The 19,444-nt window shown below is 33.2% G+C and overlaps 1 protein-coding gene across 2 annotated transcripts in view; it reads left to right on the top strand.

The window, feature by feature from the left end:
* The window catches only part of KYNU (kynureninase), a 92,682-nt gene that overhangs the window by 65,196 nt on the left and 8,042 nt on the right, over window positions 1–19,444 (top strand). For both annotated transcript variants that reach the window (XM_033111365.1, XM_033111364.1), the window contains exons 11-12: window positions 17,206–17,258; window positions 19,137–19,222. In XM_033111365.1, coding sequence (XP_032967256.1) covers window positions 17,206–17,258; window positions 19,137–19,222 — 139 coding nt within the window. The remainder of the gene's footprint in view (window positions 1–17,205; window positions 17,259–19,136; window positions 19,223–19,444) is intronic.

Below are 19,444 nucleotides of genomic sequence, written 5' to 3'. Positions count from 1 at the left end.
ACCCCAGTCCTCAAAGATACATGGTAATGTAGGAAAGCAAAGATTGTCATGATAGGAAATACTCACTCATGAACTACCCATTTATAAAACTAGGCCTATGTAGCACCTTTTCCTAACTGGTATTAGCATTTATCTCTATGAATTATTATTTTTAAAAATCTTGGTCTCTTGCTGATTATAGAATGTTATAAATATCAAATAACACAATGAAAACATAATGAAAATGTAAAGTAAATGTTTTCAAGAGATTCAGTATTTCATGATGCAAGTGATGCTGAAGAACTGCTAAGTCACAATCATGGACAATGAAAATCTTTCAGAGTTAGGATCATTAGGAGATGAAGCAGAGGAAATTAGACACGGTACTTCGGAAACAAATGAATTGAATATCAGGGATTAAAAAGAAATGACGAATGCTTCAAAAACTTTTGTAGAAATGATCATCTTTATTTTCATGCTAAACAAGTTAAATGTAGTATAAAAGAGATTATATTTTGCTATGATAACGTTTTTCAAAATACACCAAAGAATCAAAGCCAGATTTATTATTTATTATTTTTAATAGTTAGAATATTATAATTTTAATCTAAGTATTGTAAAATTATAAGTTTAATTTTTTATATAATGTTAAACTTTTTCAAGAGCATCTCAATCAAATATTTTATTTTTTCCTCCATTAATTACTAAAAATATGGTTATGAGTTTAAAATGGATTTGCATTAAATAGCTTTTTTCCAGTATTACATTTGTCATCAAATAATGAGGACTTCCAGTATATCCATATGCCTTTCTAATCTCAGGAATTAAACAGGGTGAAACTTCCGTCTTATCTTAATTCAACGAAAGTGTCCTTTCTAAGGCGCTCATTGTTTTATCATGTAAAGAGAATAAGTCTGAGTCAAGTAAGGAGACATGAACACATTAACCAACAAGACATGTTTGTACAAAAGACTTTCATAGATGGAAATAAATATAAGCTATTGCCTATGATTTTAAAGTCTTACCGTCCATTAGGAGATATCATTTCAATAGTCAATTAAATTATTTAAATAACAGGTAACACAAAGTTAAAATATATACCACAAGGCAACTTTTTAATAATTGCTAGTGAATTCTCGGACACTGCCATCAGAGCCGTTGGAGGGATATATGACTTTAACTTAGAGCTGTTTTGAAAATCTTGAGCAAGGCGGTGGGGAAACTTACAGATACAAATCCTCTGCAAAATGGAATGCTGTGTTAACTAAGTGAATAAATTTACTGTTATGCTGAAAGCTGAAATTATTGCCTCTGAGAGAGATTTCGCTGGATTAATTGCATAAATTTAAGAAAGTACAAAGAAGGAGAAAGAATTACTTAAATGACATTTCTACAAGTGATATTTTCCTTTTTATACTCTTCAGTAAAATTTTTATGGAATCTGAGTTATTGACTTAACATTTAAATGTATGCCTCATATCATAAAATTGCTCTTTATCCTTATTCTACAATATTTTAGAAATTATAAACAGTGGTAAAAATCTAGTTTGCTTCATGCTTTCACTTAGATCCAAAGCCACACTCCTGGACTAGGTTATACCTGCTATAACTCCTAGTCTCTAAATTCTCACTTGTAAGGGATCCAAAAGGAGACAAATTAATTGAAGAAAACTCATCTATAGAATCATGACATATAACCTACACTATCCTCATTTGAAGACCATTTTAGATAAATAATTCTGAAAGGATCCCTCATCTTCTTGGCTTGACAATTTTTACTATGCAAAATTGTCCAGATAATTTTCATGTGTGGTGAATTTAAGCTGTGATCATAAAAATAATATTTATGCACTGAGGAGTGATCACAGTTAAAAATAAGTTCTGTAAATAATCTGATTTTTTTAATTCAAGAGATAAGGTAATCCTGGCTCTTGAAAGAAAGTTGAAATAGTAATTATCAGTATAAAAAGATAAATTAAAGTCATTTTTGCTTGCAAATCACTACTCTCCGATAATGATGACATAATCATCAATTTGGGGAAAGTGAAGGCTTTTGTAACCTCAAAGTTTATTTTCTCTTCTAAAATTTCCATCTAGTGTCTCTGAAGATATATGAGGTCAATGAACATTTCAGATGCAAAAAGTAAAACTTGTTGAAGAGCTTCAGCTCTTGTTTTAATTGTTTCAAGTTTTATCCCTAAAGTGACTTTTGAACTCTGCTTTTTTTAATTTTTTTTAATTTTTTTTTTTTATTCACTATGAAGAACAATTGTTGAACATTTATTTGTTCTTGTTGAGAAAATACATGTGTCCATCTGGCTCTTTACTATTGCCAAAACAGCCATGATACAATGCCATGCTGTGTGAGACAGCATGGACAATTGCTCATCACATGCAGACCCACTGGGTCCTGCTGCTTCCAAGTTGGAATGGGTTAACTTCACACATTTGTTATGCATTGCTCAGAAAAAAAGTCTGAACCCACCTGATCCATTTTCTCATTGTTCACTTGTTTTTGCTCTATTCCAGGGGAGAAGATTTTATTGAATGGGCATTATTTTTTTCTCTAGAGTCAAGTTCTGGCTCCATTATGACCAGTTCATGCATAGATAGGTAGTCTTAGTTCCCATATCAATCCCTGCTCCAATCAGCTTTGGTTAAGGTCACAGAAGATTTGGCACAAGCCATGGCAACTTAGGCAGGAAAACAGCTATTTGGCTCTTTCATTTTTGAAAGAGCCTGCTTGAAAAATTAATTATAAATTAATTCTAAATTTCTTGAGTACAGGGACATTGTCCTTTTGATCTTTCTTTACTTCCATAATCCAAGATGCCCAAGAAAATATTTTTTAAAACTTTGTTGTTGAATATATAGCTCTTTCTTTACTCTCAGCGTAATAGACAAACCATCTTCTAGCATATGGAAGCAGTTCTACTTTGCAAGCTATTCTGAAGGGGGTATGATTTGCAAAATACTGTCAAATTAAATATGTATTTCCATATGCTTCTACAAAAACCAAATATACCCATGAAAACTAGCTGCAGACAACTTAAAAAAAAAAAAGCCTTCATAGGCATTTTAATCAACATTGCATATATTTCTTCTAAAGTCCTAAATTCAGATGTATTCACTTTGTGTTAGGGCATTTAACATCAATAGTACCTCGAAAGATAATAAACCAGTATTTCAAAATAATAATACATTTCAAAAAGCATATGCAGGAAATATTCAGAGGCTTTATTTGTTAATAAGGGTTTCACACCAAAAAAAATATTGACTTAGCTCTTGTAAGGACAACATGTTATTCTGGAACTTCAGGAAATAATTTTCATTAACTAAAACTCATGATATCAAGGAGTGTTTTTTTTTTTTTAATAACTATAGTTATCACACTGTTAACTCACTGGACATATTTGAATAAGCTTCCTGTTGAGTAAGATTTGAAGAGGTAATTGAATATGTAACAGAACTAACTGAAGCACTCTATCTTAGCAATATTTACAGATGAATGGGAAAATGAGAGGAGAAAAAGGAATTGAACTCGTGATACCTCCTCAACTTACTTTCCAGAGTAGTGTTGAATCACTTTTGTTAGAACAGAGCAGACAAATTATGAATAGATGAATATTTTTTAGAAAATTGGAATTGAACGTCTATACTACATTTAGGTTGGTACTATTCCACTTGTCATGGCCATACCAAGCCTTATAATGGTCAAGTTTGGGGACTGGTTGCTGACATCAAGGGATGAATGTAAAATTTACAGGCTGAAATAATTTTTTTGTCAATTTTCAAGATTTTTATTTGTCATTAGCACTTTTGAATCTGTTTCAGTCACTTAGCCTTGCTTTTGTTCTTCCTACAAATGTGCTGGTCATCAACTGCCTAGATTTAGACTGCCCTTGCTCTTTGTCTCTTTTTCAGTTGGGTTTTTTGGAGGCCTCTTGTTATAGTTTATTATGTACTGTTCTCTCTGATCCTTCTTCCCATGCGCTCCGCCGTCCCTACAGAACAGTCTCTGAACTACTCTTATTTTTGTATTCTAATATCATCTTGAACTATAGCAACTGTGTTTCTGTTTCCCAAGCCTTTTTTCTCATTCTATATGGTACTTCAGTAGCATCAATGCCCTACGGTGAGGGATGGCCTAAAAACTTGACAGGGAGACTCATGTACCCATGCCACCATGTCCAAATCCTACCACACTGATCTTACTTTTCTTTTGGCATGGTTTTAGTACACTCAAACCCATCCTTTTTTTGCATTTGGTCATCCAAATTGGATTGATTGGCTAGAAAGACTCAGTGGAGGCTGGAAGAAACACTTTTACTGATGATAGATGAAAACAGAACTTGGAACAACCAAAATAGAACAAAAAAAGTCTGTAATTGTTCATGAAAAGAAGTTAATATTTTCACTGAACACTGTGGAAGAATTTTGATTTCTAATTCTTGAAGAAACAGCTGCAAAATGCCCCTGTATGACTTTTGCACTCATTAAAAAATATTTATTGAACACCTGGTATATCCCAGGCAATTTTTAAAGTGTTTGAGATGTATGGACAAAGAAAGCAAAGATCCCTGCCCTCAGAGAGTTTACATTCCAGCAAGGAAAGATAAGCTATACACACAATAAAGAGAAAATTAAATATTTTCTTGAAGTTGATGGGTCCTATGGGCAATGGGATAAGGAGGACAGAAAATGGAGGTATTTGAATACTCTATGTGGGATCCTTGGCAAGGTGCAGTATTAAAAAGGCATTCAGGATAGCCCATATTGGGAAAATAACGTGTGGATGCAGAGCTGAAAGAGGAGGAGACAACCATCAGGCTTTGATAAAGCCTCCACAACAGGAGCGTGCCTTGAGTGTTTGAGGGACAGTAAGAAGGCCCCCATGGCTGGAATAGATTGAGCAAACTGGAGATTAGTAGATGAAATTAGAGAGATAAAGGAGTCCATAAAATGCATGGTCTTATAAGGCAATATAAAGATTTGGCAGCCATTGCCCATTTTGCCATAAAAGTGACATTCCAACTTAAAATGATCACTCTGAATGGGTTTGTTGTGAATCCTCTGTAAGAGAGTAAGGGTGGATTTTGAAATACTTGCTGGGGAACCATTATGGGAAGCAGGCAAGATGAGATAGCAATTCAAAGTAGAGGAGTAGCAGAGGAAGTGATGAGAAGTTGTAGGATTCTGGATCTATTATAAAAGATAGGTTGCAGCACTCTAAAGGAGGTCAAGAATAGAAACGTAAATGTCGGTTAAGGGATGTTTGCAATCATACAGAAGTGAGTTGCCCATTACCTAAAATATGGTTATGCAAATGAGATGAAGAAAACAGGACAGATTTATTAGGTAATTGAATCAAGAGGACATAGAGAAATGTTTGGATAGAGGGAAAAGAACAAGAGAATCAAAGATTAATTTGATGTTTGACAAAAGGATGCTAAATCATTAATCAAATGCATACAGTTATTTCATTTATCAACTAAAAATAATACTTCTTGAGTATCTACTGTAAGCAGAAGCAGTGTGCAAAGCATTAGGGATACAAGTCTGAATGAGCCCCTATTGTCCTGAAACTTACCATTCAGTGTAAGAAATAAAAAGAAAGAGTGAGGTTAGAGACTCCTTCGCTAAGGAGGTAATTTTGAGCTGATGGAGAAATCCTCCTAACTCTTAGACTAAAGGGCAACAGGTAGTGGCGGGGTGTTCCAGGTAGGGTGGTTTTGTGTGCATCCCAGTTAGGGGCCAGGACACTGAAATCTTTGTATTTCAAGGAAGGAATTTTGATTTTACCTTAAAGACAAAGAGGAGCCATTGACAGTTTATGTGGAACAAAATTTAGGTCTCTTCACCTCACCAGGTCTTGGTTTGCATCATGGAAAAAAATAAATAGTTCGACCTGGGAGATCTCTAAGGTTCCCTTCCAGATTTTAAACTCTATGATTCTCAAGTGATGAAAATGAAGCGTCAGGATGAGGCAAATTGCTGGTAGGAATAGCTCGAAATCTAAACCCAACTTGATGGAAATCTGTATGCCATTGACTGCTGATGACTCTGGTGACCATCTTCCCCTCCACCTTTTTGTAATAGGTGGATGCAATCAAGTACAATAAGTGCAGATAATTTGTAACAAACTTTACTATAACTTTCTCATCTTTTTCCCTTTCTCAAGTGTGAAAAAGTACTACAGACCTATTTCTTAAAGTTTAGCTGCCCAAATTTTTATTATGAAAATGAAGACTATATAAAAACTACTTGAATGAATAAATGTCTCACTACTTTCTGAGTAAAACAGCCTTTGTGGAAATTTTGATTCTGTGAAACATGATTCTTTGATGAGGATTTAAGTAATATACTTTCCCGTGAGGTTAGGTTAGAGAGGACATTGGGCTATAAGATGACAAACATTCAAAGTTATCCCCAGTTGCTATTACAGATTTTGTTTAAGATTATACAATTATGCTGTATCCCAAATGTTAGTTATGCTGTATCCCAAATGTAATGCTAGAACTGTTTGTCTGATTAAACACATGTTTTGAAGTCATGACAGCAGTAAGACAATTGGATTTAGTTCTAAGTTGTGACCTTAAGAAAGAGAGAATGAGGAGAGGGGAGGAGAAGAGAAAAGGAAGAGGAAGACGAAAAAGAAATGAAAAAAACAAAAAACAAAAAGCTCACTCCCAGTCAGGTTCATATTCCTAAGTGCAGATTTAAATTATTAACAGTATGGTGAAAATTTTCAAATTAAAGAATACTATGAAATCAGTCTTTTATGCAAATGTATCTTCTTAGAAAAGACTATAATCTTATTTCTTTACACGAGTATGACAAGTATGTCGGATTTTGCTTCAGTCATCAACTGCATATTTAACACAGGCTAAGAAAACTGGGATAAGTTGTTCTGTTTAATTTTGGTAAGGTATGGAGTGAGGTAAAGGGTTTGCAGAATAAATTAAATTAATTCAGTGTATGAAATATTTAGGGCTTTATAGTGGAGGTTCTGCCACTAAAGGCTTGTTAAGGAGATCAAGGAGAGTTTGGATATTTCATTTTATAAATCTCAGCATCCAAAATCATATAAGTGGATCCCTGGTGGCTTTCTCTTACTGAATCTGAATATCATGCCTCAAGATACCTTTATGATAAGTGATGCTTTCCATTTGATTATAGTTACTTGAAATTCCTTTTAGGAAATTTATGATGATCAAAGAACACAAAGCCTATTGAAATTTTTACTTTTTATTACTTATTGGATCTCTTCCAACACCTTCTCTCAAAATTCTGTTAATATCTTCATTCTAACTAAATTAACTCTCTGCTTGATTTTTGATGGCAAAAGATTCAAATTTCTAGTCCAAGTATGATGAGATTTCATCTTAATTGTTGTTCATATTCAGTTTGTAGGAATGATTTATGAGCTTGTTGTGATAATAGCTACTTATAAACTAATTTAATGGTTTTTAATTTTACTTCATTAACTTTAGAATATTTGTGTTTTAGAATTTCTGCCAAGATTTAATTTAGATTATATTTCTATTGTATTTTGATTTTACCTTTCCTTTGTTCCAAGTGGTGGTTCTTAAAATGAATTTAGCTTTCCCCTAAGGGTCTTGGTGATGTATTTTGAGTTTGAATGAATAATTTCTGAAACAATAATTTCTTTATTTGACGTTAAACAGACTTTATCCATTTGTAAAGACATCAAGGCATAATATCTTAGTGATCTGCTTACCCAAGTTCCTTAAATTAGATGCCGAGGTGTATGCACTTTGAAGAAGAGGAACTGGCTATAGAAATTATAAAAGAACAGAGAAAGTAAAAAAACCAGTTTTTAAGGGGGAAAAATAAGCGTTGTATATAAAGAATTTCGCTGTGATTTAGCTTGGCATTCTGCCAGCTCAGAAATTTAAGTGCGGCATTTAAGTAATCTGGGGAGTATTGTTTTTATAGAATCTCTGATTCCTTTTTTAAAAAATCTGCCCCAGGTGATTTTGCATTTGTTTGTGAATATCCTAGGTCATTCTACATTTGGTTTTCAAAGACTAGTAATTGTGTTATGTTAGGCTATTCACTGAGTATTTTGGAAATCTCAATTTCCCTATCTGTGTAATAAAAATAATAATAGTATCTACTTCATGGGATTATTTTGAAGATTAAGTGATTGCTTAGAACAGTGTCTGACTCATAACAAAAGTTCAACTAACATTTGTTTTTGTTGCTCTCAAAAATATTAAAACCACAAGAATCCAATCAAGAAAAACCTACATATCCTAAGAAAAACCTACATATCCTTGTTTGACTATCTTTGTAACACATTTGCTAAATGTTTGAGGAGTCAACTACCTGGACTCACATTCACTTTCTATCAATTGGAAGATTAGATGGGGAACAGACTTTATCTAACACATTATTTTAGTAAATAGAATTGTGTTTTCCTTTCTCATTTTATTTAAATGAACAATGTATTTCAAATGTTTAATCTACTTATGGTAAGAGTTATATTAATATGGGCTTTCATATTAAAAATATATCATTGATGTTGTTTTCCATGAAAATATCCAAATAATCTAAAAATGCCAGACATTAAGGAAGAGATCTAAAGACTTTTTGCTTCACAAGGGGTTATAGGTAAAAATAAATTTTAATAAGATTAAAATGTCACTCTTTTATTATAAGGCCCCCATTTAAATGATTACATTTCTTTTTATCAAGTGAAAATGTAGAGCAATTAATTTTGAAAAGTTGCAATTATTTCCAGAAGAAATAACATTTAGAATTTCATTTAGATTAAAGATAGCACCAGTGATTAAAAGAACATGGTAATTATTAATACTTTATATAAGAATACTGATGCAAAGGAAGAAAAACATCATATGAAAAATCAGTGACAGTTTGAAACAATTAACCCCTACTGGCCCCAGGACTCTGAAGCACATAAAACATGGACTATCTTTCCTCATTTTCTTAATGGCAAATGGCAGAAAACTGTAAGAAAGTTTTATTTATGATTTATTGAATTATTTTGATGAATATTTTCTTCAAGTGATTGCTTTGGTCACTGAATTTAATGACATCACTCTCACCTCTAGATATTAGACTTTAGTGGCATGATATATAGAAAATTATATTATCTTCCTGCTCTGGAGTACTCTGACCCCACTTACTACTAGTTATTAGGGAATTATGGTATAAATAGTCTCTATAAAGAGCTGTTATTTTCTTCTGTTTCTCACACTCACTTTTCTTCTTTTAATCAATTCAGTGTTCATATGGATGAAACTGAAACTTCCCTCTTCCTGAGTCTCTGGTTTCCTTTCTTTCAGGGTTTCAATCTACTCAGTGTCTCACACCTAATGGCATATGTCAGCCACTCTGTCGTCCTTGCTGTTGTTTAGTACTATCAAATATCTAGGTTTGAGTCCATTTTCCTTCTCTCAATTCTTTTCCACTTCACTATGTACTGTGGATTCTCCCTTCTTGATGAAGAGCACAGGTCCCACCCCTAGTTAAGAGGGAAGGGGTCATTCAAAGTCATGAATATCCAATACCCAGAGGCAGAGATGGAGGGGTACCTGCCCACTCTTTAACTGAATTAATATTTGTTTAAGTAGTCCCTACCCCACCACAGTGGATGGTCAGGGATCTCCTCTGTATAAGCTCACTTTTGTGTTGTCTTTATCTCACTTCTCGCAAAGTGTCTCATTAACTGTTTTTGAAGAATTAATTAATGAAATATCGAAAAACTCTAATAAGCCTCAAAAAAAAAGGAAGGTAATTTAAATAGGAGCATAAATAGAAATACAGTCACTAATAACAAGTATTAAGTCTACTCTAACTTCTCTATCACTTCCATTAAACTACTTTATGCAGGTTCACTTTTAACTTCTGCTCTTCCACTCAGCTTCAGGGACTGAGCATCTCAGATTCTACTCACCTATTGACTTAAGATACTCACTTTGAACACCCCCCTTCAGCTTCTTTCTGATAATGCCATCTCAACTAAAGCTTCCTGTTTTGGGTCAGTGTTGCTGATTACTCAGCAAGATATGGGCTTAATGAGCTATGTTTCTTTGGATGACATTCCACTTCCGGAAGCCTTATGTTTCTCAACTCTAAAGTGCTGGAAATATTACCTACGTCAGAGTGTTGTTGCAAAGATTATGTGAGATGACATGAAACTATCATGGCCATTTCACTGCAAACCTGTTTTACTTTCTATCCGTTTTTTCCTTAGCAGTTTGCTGTGCAAAAGCTTTGATCAACCGTGTCTTAGAAACAGGATTTCCTATTGGCATAAAAATCAATAATTTGATTAGCTAAACCACTCTTAAATGTTCTGTGGGATGATATAACTTCCATCCAGGTGATACAGATATGATGGTGAAGGGTGATAGATGGTGAAGGGTGATGGTGAAGCCCCATAGAATCTCCAATGGGGCTGGTCCAGGGACTGGTCTCCAAGTGTCCTTTATACTAAGCAGTTGGATAGCAAAATATAATTTCTTTAGTGAATAAATGCAAAAGAGGCATATCACCATCAAATAATGAGGTAAACAATTTGGAAACAATCATAATAGATTTGTACATTTTCAGATATAAAGTACTTTTATAGATTCGATAAATAAAGCATAAAAATTGATGACTTTATCTCCATTATGGAATCAGTTCCAAGTTGTTGTTGTTGCTTTCTCTAAGAAGAACATATTTTTCCTTCCGTGGAGGCACTTGTTTCTTTTATATTTAGGTTATGAACATGTCATGGGTACGTTAAGTAGAAGCTATTATTTCCTCCTACGATACCAGATTTGCATACTAGGTCTTTGATGTTTCTGTCAGATATGCCAAGCAATAATCTCATATTCTTGAACTTTTAATATCACTCCACAAACAGAAATGACGAATACCTAGTCTATAGCAAGTACACAAAACTGAGAGAAAAGGTGCTAAATAAGAAAAAAGTATTGAAATATTTTCCCAATTTTTATTTTGATTCCATTAAAAAGAATGGAAAAAAAAAACGAAAACAAAAAACGTGTTGCCATATTTTTTCATTACCCTGCCTCACAGCCACTGTATTTGCCTCTGGGTTTTTTTTAAAAATAAAATGCAAAAGTAAATTTTGAATCTGTTTCCACAGAAACTTTTTGTGCAAAAGAGCTCATGTATTATTTTTTTTATATGTTAACTACAGAAGACATAATTCTCTTTTAAAAACTAGCATTTTTCTTCTGTTTCAAAAGGTAAAAAGTAAAATGAAATAGTAGTTAATTCCTCTGTTCTAAATGATGATTAATGGATCTAATTCGTTCAGGCTAGCACTCCTTCCTTAATTCCTCCTTTATTTTTTTAATGTTACTTTCATGTTTAAAGTCTTTTGATAATTCTCTATAGACTTTTTTTTAAATTAAAGTTTATTGGGGTGCTAATGGTTAGTAAAGTTACATAGATTTCAGGTGTACAATTCTGGAATACATCATCTATATATCACATTGTGAGTTCACCACCCAGAGTCAGTTCTCCTTCCATCACCACATATTTGATCCCCTTTACCCTCTTCTGCCAGCCCCCTCCACCCTTACCCTCTGGTAACCACTAAACTATTGTCTGTGTCTATGAGGTTTTGTTTCTCATTTGTTTATCTTGTTCTTTTGTTGTTTTCAGTTTTATATACCACATATCAGTGAAATCATATGGTTCTCGACTTTTTCTGTCTGACTTATTTCACTTAGCATAATAATCTCAAGATCCATCCATGTTGTCGCAAATGACATCATTTCATCTTTGCTCATGGCAGAATAGTATTCCAGTGTGTATATATACCACATCTTCACCTCAGTAGAAGGGGTGATACTGAATTCTCCTCAGTACCCAGCACAGTTCCATGCCTGCTGAAAGAATGGGCTATCAATATGTATACATCACAATAAACAAAAGCACCTCAAATAAACAAATACTATGTATAGTGGTGTTTTCCCACTCAATTTAACAATTTGATATAGTTCAGTTATGTGTTTACATTAACTTAAGATAGGTCCTCATTCTGATATTAATACAAAAACATTTCAGAACTTTGATCAACATACTTTTAATTTTATTGAGTCCAGTTGTCATCAGAATTTGACAGTTTTTTTTAAGTTATATATGTAAATGTCATCAGGCCATTAACTTAGGTGGGCAAATACTTTTATTTTCTTCATTTTTATCTATCAACTTATCTGATGTAGGAAATGCAGTCTTGTAACTTGTAGGTAAGCTTAGCGACTTTTGTGGTTTTTCTCAGTAAATTCATAGTTTTAGCACTGTCAGTAGAGTCCTTTTCTTGTCTTTTTCTCCTTAAGATGGCATCTAAGCTTGCAGGGTTAGATGATGTACAGAGCACTCAGACATAGATGAGGGAGTGGCATCTGGCCCACAGCCATCTCCTAGGATCTATTAAAATGTAGTTGGCACCACCTTGGTCATTTTTTCCCTACTGCTGCATGCTCCAAGATGTCTGTGGAACTACCAAGACCCTTTGCCCTTTATCCCCACTTTCCAGCTCCATTGATGATGCATCTATTAAAATGTAGTTGGCACCACCTTGGTCATTTTTTCCCTACTGCTGCATGCTCCAAGATGTCTGTGGAACTACCAAGACCCTTTGCCCTTTATCCCCACTTTCCAGCTCCATTGATGATGCTGAGTTTCTCACTCACTTCTGCTCCCTTCCCTGAGGGCACAGGAATCCCAGGATGCTCTCTTGGTTCTCCTGGGTTAGTATGATCCTAGGTTGTAAATGCAGGTACTATCTCAGGTCCATGCTGCTAACATTTTTACATGAAGACTATAGTACCAAACTGGCAAGGGGGAATTCTATACAAACCCTTTGGATTGACTCGTAGGACTAAGAGAACATGACTCAGGCAATTTTTATCATCAGGTCCTCTTAAACATATCTGGAGTTCCCACTGTCCTCTCAACCATTCCCTAGAACTTAACTGGGGGAAGGGAGTGCAACTGGGTTCAATATTAGGAAACTGAATCCAATTTTTCTCTTTCAGTTTTGAAGCTTCTCCTTCCTTAGCATGACAAAACTGATTTTATTCGTGGATTGGATTCATTGCTTCTTCTATTCTCTTTGATATTTACAGCGTAAACTTTACGCTGGGCTATATGAGACATGTGGCCACTAGAATTCCAAAGTGGCTCTATTGCAAATCAGAAGCCTTGGCTTTTAAAGATTACTGTCTCAGCTCTAAGTTTCAAAACTTCATTTTGGAACCCAAAGCTGAAAAGAATTTTGGTACTTTCTTTGATGCTCTCCGCTGAACAAATGACCTTGAACCAATGAAATTTTTTGATTCACTGTGGAGAAGAAAAAAGCTGTAGGAAACTATATAAATGATGAGAAAAAATTCCTAATTAATATTTTCAAAGTTTTCACTACCTGAAATATATTTTTTCAAACAATATTATATCAGTAGTTGTCTCTGAATGCTCTGTAGGTTTTGCAAGTGCTAGGGGAAATTGGCACTTAATGTATGACTAAAAATAACACAGGCAGCAGGAGCAGACCCAAACTGCACCATCAGTTTTCTAGTCAGATTTGGTACTCTATTCTGGAAAAATAATTTGACAACAATCCTGAAGTTGAATATTATGTGCACACCTAGAAATTTAACAAACTTAATTAAAAAAGTCAACAGAATTCATTTACGGCCAAACAGTCTAGTAAACACAAACACACACACACACACACACACACACACACTCAGAGTATGTTGGAAGCGCACTTTGATTATGACTGAACTTTTTTGTTTGCTTATTATATTTATAATTTTCTCTCTAAACTCTTTTAAATCTTTCTTTGTACCTTTTTTTTTTCTCACAGCTATCCTCTGCCTCTTGCTGTCTTTTCCATAGTTTCCCGACTTCCTTGTATTCCTTCCAAATTTTTCTCCAATCTTTTATGTTTATTTTTCTTTTGTAATTATTTTCTAGTTTCTGCAGGCTCATTTCTTATTTTTTCCTATTGCCAAACTATACGGGTATTATGCCAGCATTTCTACTTGGCATTTTCCTATCATATGGAATTTTAGTTTATTTTCTATTGTTTTATTTATTTATTCATTTGCTTTACATTTTTATCAGATTTCTGGAAACTTTTTTCTGGTCCATGTTTTTCATCTGTAGGTAGATTTTGCTATTTTCACAGTTTTTATGTAGAATCTCTGTGCCAGGGCAATATCCAGTTCCTTTTTCACTGCTCATCATTGAATGAGTTGAATTATCCTGGATCAGCAATTTGGGAGAGACACCTAAACTGCAAGTTAGGTGAGGGGACAGGGTAGCCCTTCAGGTTTCGCATTCTGTGACTACTTCCTACTATTAGGGCTCCTCCCGATTCTTTATATGTCTCCTCTCTTTTTCTGCATATGACCTTATATAGCCATTCTGAAAATGACTCTTCTCACCCTGTCCTTTACCTATCGTTGCACCAAGGATGTAGCTTTTAAAATTCAAATTGGAAAACCTTGCCTTTACTTTAGAAAGCATATTTTTACTGGAACTTCCTTAGATATTATGTCATTTGGGCTTTCACCACTCTGTCCACCACTCTGATTCTTTTCTATGTCTTCTCTGCAGCTTCTACCTATGTCGGCATTTCAGACAGAAAAATACAGGGTTTGGGGGCAGTTCTCAATAGAGTTTAAGAATGAATGATTTAAAATAAGAGAAGAAATACTATAAATAGGTTTAAAAGGTATGGTTGAGCTGATAGGCTATGAATTTTCCCTTTAGTAATATTTTAAAGTGTTAAGGTAAAATGATTAACCATTTTACATAATTAATCAGACTTTACTAATTCTGTATATATATATAGATATATATCTATGTATGTATCTATCTATAAATAGATATATACAAGATGTGCAAAATATGCTATTTTAGAACTTAAAAAGTTTGGACTAATAAATATGGGTTAAAATTATAATTAGAACTTTTCTCTGATACAAGAACAACACATGCTCTTTAGAAAATACTGGAAAACATAGACATGAATAAAGCAGAAAATTAAAATAGTAATAGTTTGGCCAGAGTTATATATAAATGCATTCATATATTTTATTGTTCTTAAATTTGAATAATACTCTTTTGTAATCTCCATTTTTTATTCTTTTTGAATATTCTTTTAAATAGAATTTTTATAATGGTTATACAGTATTCCATCATATGAAAGTAGTATAATCTATGTTATTAAATCCCTATTAGAAGATATTTAGGTTTTTTTTTTTAGACTTAAACAGTATTGTGCTAATTGTCCTCGTACAAAAATCTTAGCGTACCCCAAATAGTGTAATCCAAATAGTTCTTTGCATAAAGTGGAAAGAGTAAAAGTACTAAGACAGAAAATTAAACATGTTTTTCACATATGTTCTCAAATTGTACTCTATAATAAGATTTTATTACTTTACTATTCTTATGAATAGGCAAAGGGCTCATTTCCTTTTCTGTGAATCATTGATGAAAATAGGCATCAAAATTTTCAATTGACTTCACCAATTTGGTATATGAAGTATGGGTTCATCTTTATGGTATTTCATATTTTTAATTAAGCATTTTTTTTCCCTGAATTTGTGGGACATTTGCATTTCTCCTTTTATAAATGACCTTTTCATGCTCTATGATTCTGTAGATTTGGGGGGCATTGCCCGTTTTCTTTTTCTTTTTTTTAAAATAAACTTACTGATGTGACAATGGTTAGTAAAATTAGGTTCCAAGTGTACAATTCTATAATACTTGGATCGGAGCCCATTTTCTAACGAAAAAGTTGTTGAAAACTCTTTTATGTTAGGAAAGTAGCACCCTTCTCCTCATCATTGGTTTGGTTTGCCATTTAATTTTGCCTGTCTTTTTTATATAGAATTTTAAATGTTTGTGAATCTATTGATAAGTTCCTGTATATTTTCTTTGGGTTTTATAGTTAAAAAATAATTTCTCTTATAAAAAACATATAAATATGTGAAAATATTTTCTTCCTTTCTGCATTTTTTGAAATGTCACAATTATCAATTAGAAATTGTTATGTGATCTGAGGTCTGTTTTTGTTTTCTGTCGTGTTCCATTTGTGTCCCTGATGATTCTTTTACCAGTACAATGTTAATATATTAAATGAATTTAGTAATATGCTATATAAAATGTAGCACAATAACCTTTATATTCTTCTATTTCAAAATGTATTATTCATGTATTATTTTCACTCATATATTCTGCATAAACTTAAAAATTTTTGCCAAGTTCCGAAGAAAACTGTCTTGAAAAAACAACTTTGTGGGGGCCAGCCTGGTGACTCAGGTGGTTGGAGCACTGTGCTCCTAACACCAAAGTCACCGGTTTGATTCCCACATGGGCCAGTGAGCTGTGCCCTCCATGGGCTGCCAACCACAGTGGAAAGGCCATCGGACACAGAATCCGTGTAATGCTATACCCTCAAGGATTTAAACTTACTGAAAAGAAAATAAAGTGAATTTGTTATCTTGTAAAAAAATAATAATAATTTAAAAAATAATTTTGTTTTAATTTTGGCAACATTAAAACTAAATAATATATTTAGGGAGAAATGATTAGCAGGAATATTCTATTACCCTTTCTCAAATTTTACATTTTCCTTTAAGTTATTTTGTAATTTTTTTAATCTAATATTCACACACATGTACATGATTTTTCCTACATATTTTATATTTTATGTCTGGCCAATTAACGTTCTTATTAAAGTATGAAGGTAACTGATTTCTTTATAAAATTATTCAAAAATTTTCAACAAAATATAGGTTATTTTTATGCCATTTCTTTTTAGAGATACTACTGTGAAAACTGTATTATTGCATTAATTGATTTTCCTTGTTGAGCTTTTATCTTTGCTTTAAAAATCTAAAAAAAATCAACATTTTTGTTTATTGTATTTTATTTTATTTTAAATAACAAAAAAGTCATTAAATGTAGCTATTCAGATGACTTAACTTCACAAAATAATATAACTAGTAATATGAATAAATTGATTTTATCCTCATTCTTATAAGATTATTAATTTTGTCTTAGGATATCATATAGTATTTATATGCTTAAATATTTGCTGACTTCTCTCACAAATGGCTTCAATATGCAGGCCCAGATTCCTATATTAATTGTGTTTATTTTTATAGACCAAAATAGCTAATGATATTATTTATATTTTAGGTTAGTGGGATGGTTTGGCCATGAACTCAGCACAAGATTTAAAATGGATAACAGTAAGTATATTCAATTTTACTTCATGTCATTTTATTTTAAATTTATTTTAATTTTCAACTGTCGTTGTATGATATGTAATACACATGTCTCCTGGAGAGTGCACTTTGAAAATGCCACTGAGAACTTTTAAGATAAGAAGTGACATTTCCAGTATGTAAGACTGTGTTTATAGATTTTAGCGTGATTTTGAGTCTATCTCTTTGTAGAGAGATAAGATGAAGTGAAATCTAGCATAAGGGACTCAGATCTCAGCAATATGGAATATCCAAAACATCAGGCGTGAGGACAAGAGGAATTTTTTGGCTTGAAGTCAGACCCAGAGAGAATTCGGTGTTGATGCCACTTTGCTGCTTACTAGTTTTGTGATGCTGTACAAGTTATTATCATATTTTTAAATTTTTTCTTCTCAACATATTTAATATGAATAATATCTATTTCAAGATTTGATTTGAGGGTAAGACAAGTTCAAATCTCTAAATAAAGTAACATATAACAGTGCCGTTTAAGAAATGTTCATTTGTATCCTTTTCTTCTCCCAAATTTCCCTACTTTTGTAGCTTTTGCCACATACTAAATGGTAGTGGTTACACCCCAGTGGGTAAAAATGAAAGTACACCATGCACAGGGTGCTCTCACATTACCACCCTACTTCTTTTCCTCAGTGACTCTATTCTTCAGTCACATGGGATACAGAAAGCTTTATAAGGGTTTTGAAAGTTCAACTTAAACAAACTTGATCCTTCAGATTGCTTCCAACTCTGAGATGCTATTTTAAGTATATTCATATTTACAACAACCAAGATACAAAGGATCAAGATGAGCTGGCTTTTCCAGTCAAATCAGAAAACCTGTATTTTATCTTGGCTGCTGAAATGATTAGCTGTGTTATTATGCCAGTTACTTACAGTATTTGTTCTGGATTTTCTTATCTATAAATGAGGGAATTGGATTAGATTGGAGGCAAAGTTTTTCTGTGAAGGGACATACAGGAGATATTTTAAAGCTTTGGGGGCTATACTACTGTCTCTGTGGCAAATACTCAACTCTGCCATTGTAGTGCTAAATCCGTCATAGACATTCATAAATGAGTGTGACTATGTTTCAATAAAACTTTATTTATAGAAACAAGTGGTGGGCCACATTTGACTCACAGGACATAGTTTGTTTAATCCTGGGTTAGATGAATCTCTAAAGACCCAGACTATTCTAGAGTTCTTTTAGTCAGTCTTAGCTTTAATTTGATCTCTAAATAGCAATCTTAACTCTATAGGATTTAATTTTCTATTCAATCTAATTAATTCTAATTAGGATAATATTTGGTATTAATTTATCTTTTCAATGTATCATACTTAGGCACATTATTTTATACACTCCATCTCCCCCTTTTTTTTCTTAAGAGAAGCCATTGTCTTAATAATGCTAGTGTTAAAAGTCACCTTCATAGACCATTTCTTTCATATATATTCCTTTGGGCATTATAATTAGAAGCCATGTAAATCCTAATATTTTCCTCTCACTGACACGGTTTCATAATAGAAAAGCAGAGCATGGAGCAGAACAAAGAATGTTGGCTTAGGAACTGGAGGGCAAAGGATGGAGTCCAGAAAAGCTTCTAGGTCAGTTTTATCTTGAGTCTAAGGCCTCTAGTGTTTGGCATGCTGCTAAAATGGTGGGGAAGGAGAGACAGACATTGTAGGTGAAGAAGAAATATGCCAGTATTTTAGATACACAGAATTTCTCTTAAATATCTCCGAAATCTCAGGATTAAATGTTTTTAAATCTTACTATTTTTTTTCTACTATTTTACTGTCATTAAAAACATCTATAAAGATCACTTTTTAAGATGCATTCTATAAAAATGACATATAATTTTTCAGAATTGCAGTTAATCCCTGGGGCCAGTGGATTTCGAATTTCAAATCCTCCCATTTTGTTGATCTGTCCCTTATATGCTAGTTTAGAGGTAAGTACTCTACGTTTCAACCTTCCCACACCTTTACCTTTTTCTTTAGCTGATTGTGATATGTTGTAGTACTTTCTCTGCTAATTAGCAAGATTATAAATGTGCACTGTGCACAAACAGCATGCCAAGGGTAGTGTTTTCCTTTAGGAACGTGCCTGTGTGCTAATTGTCTCCTTTTATTTGTATTTCCAGCCATTAGCAGAACGCTTGGTACATTGTTGG

This window comes from Rhinolophus ferrumequinum, chromosome 8, assembly GCF_004115265.2.
Source record: "Rhinolophus ferrumequinum isolate MPI-CBG mRhiFer1 chromosome 8, mRhiFer1_v1.p, whole genome shotgun sequence".
NCBI classification, from domain to species: Eukaryota; Metazoa; Chordata; class Mammalia; order Chiroptera; family Rhinolophidae; genus Rhinolophus; species Rhinolophus ferrumequinum.
This window is presented reverse-complemented; position numbering and strand designations above follow the sequence as displayed.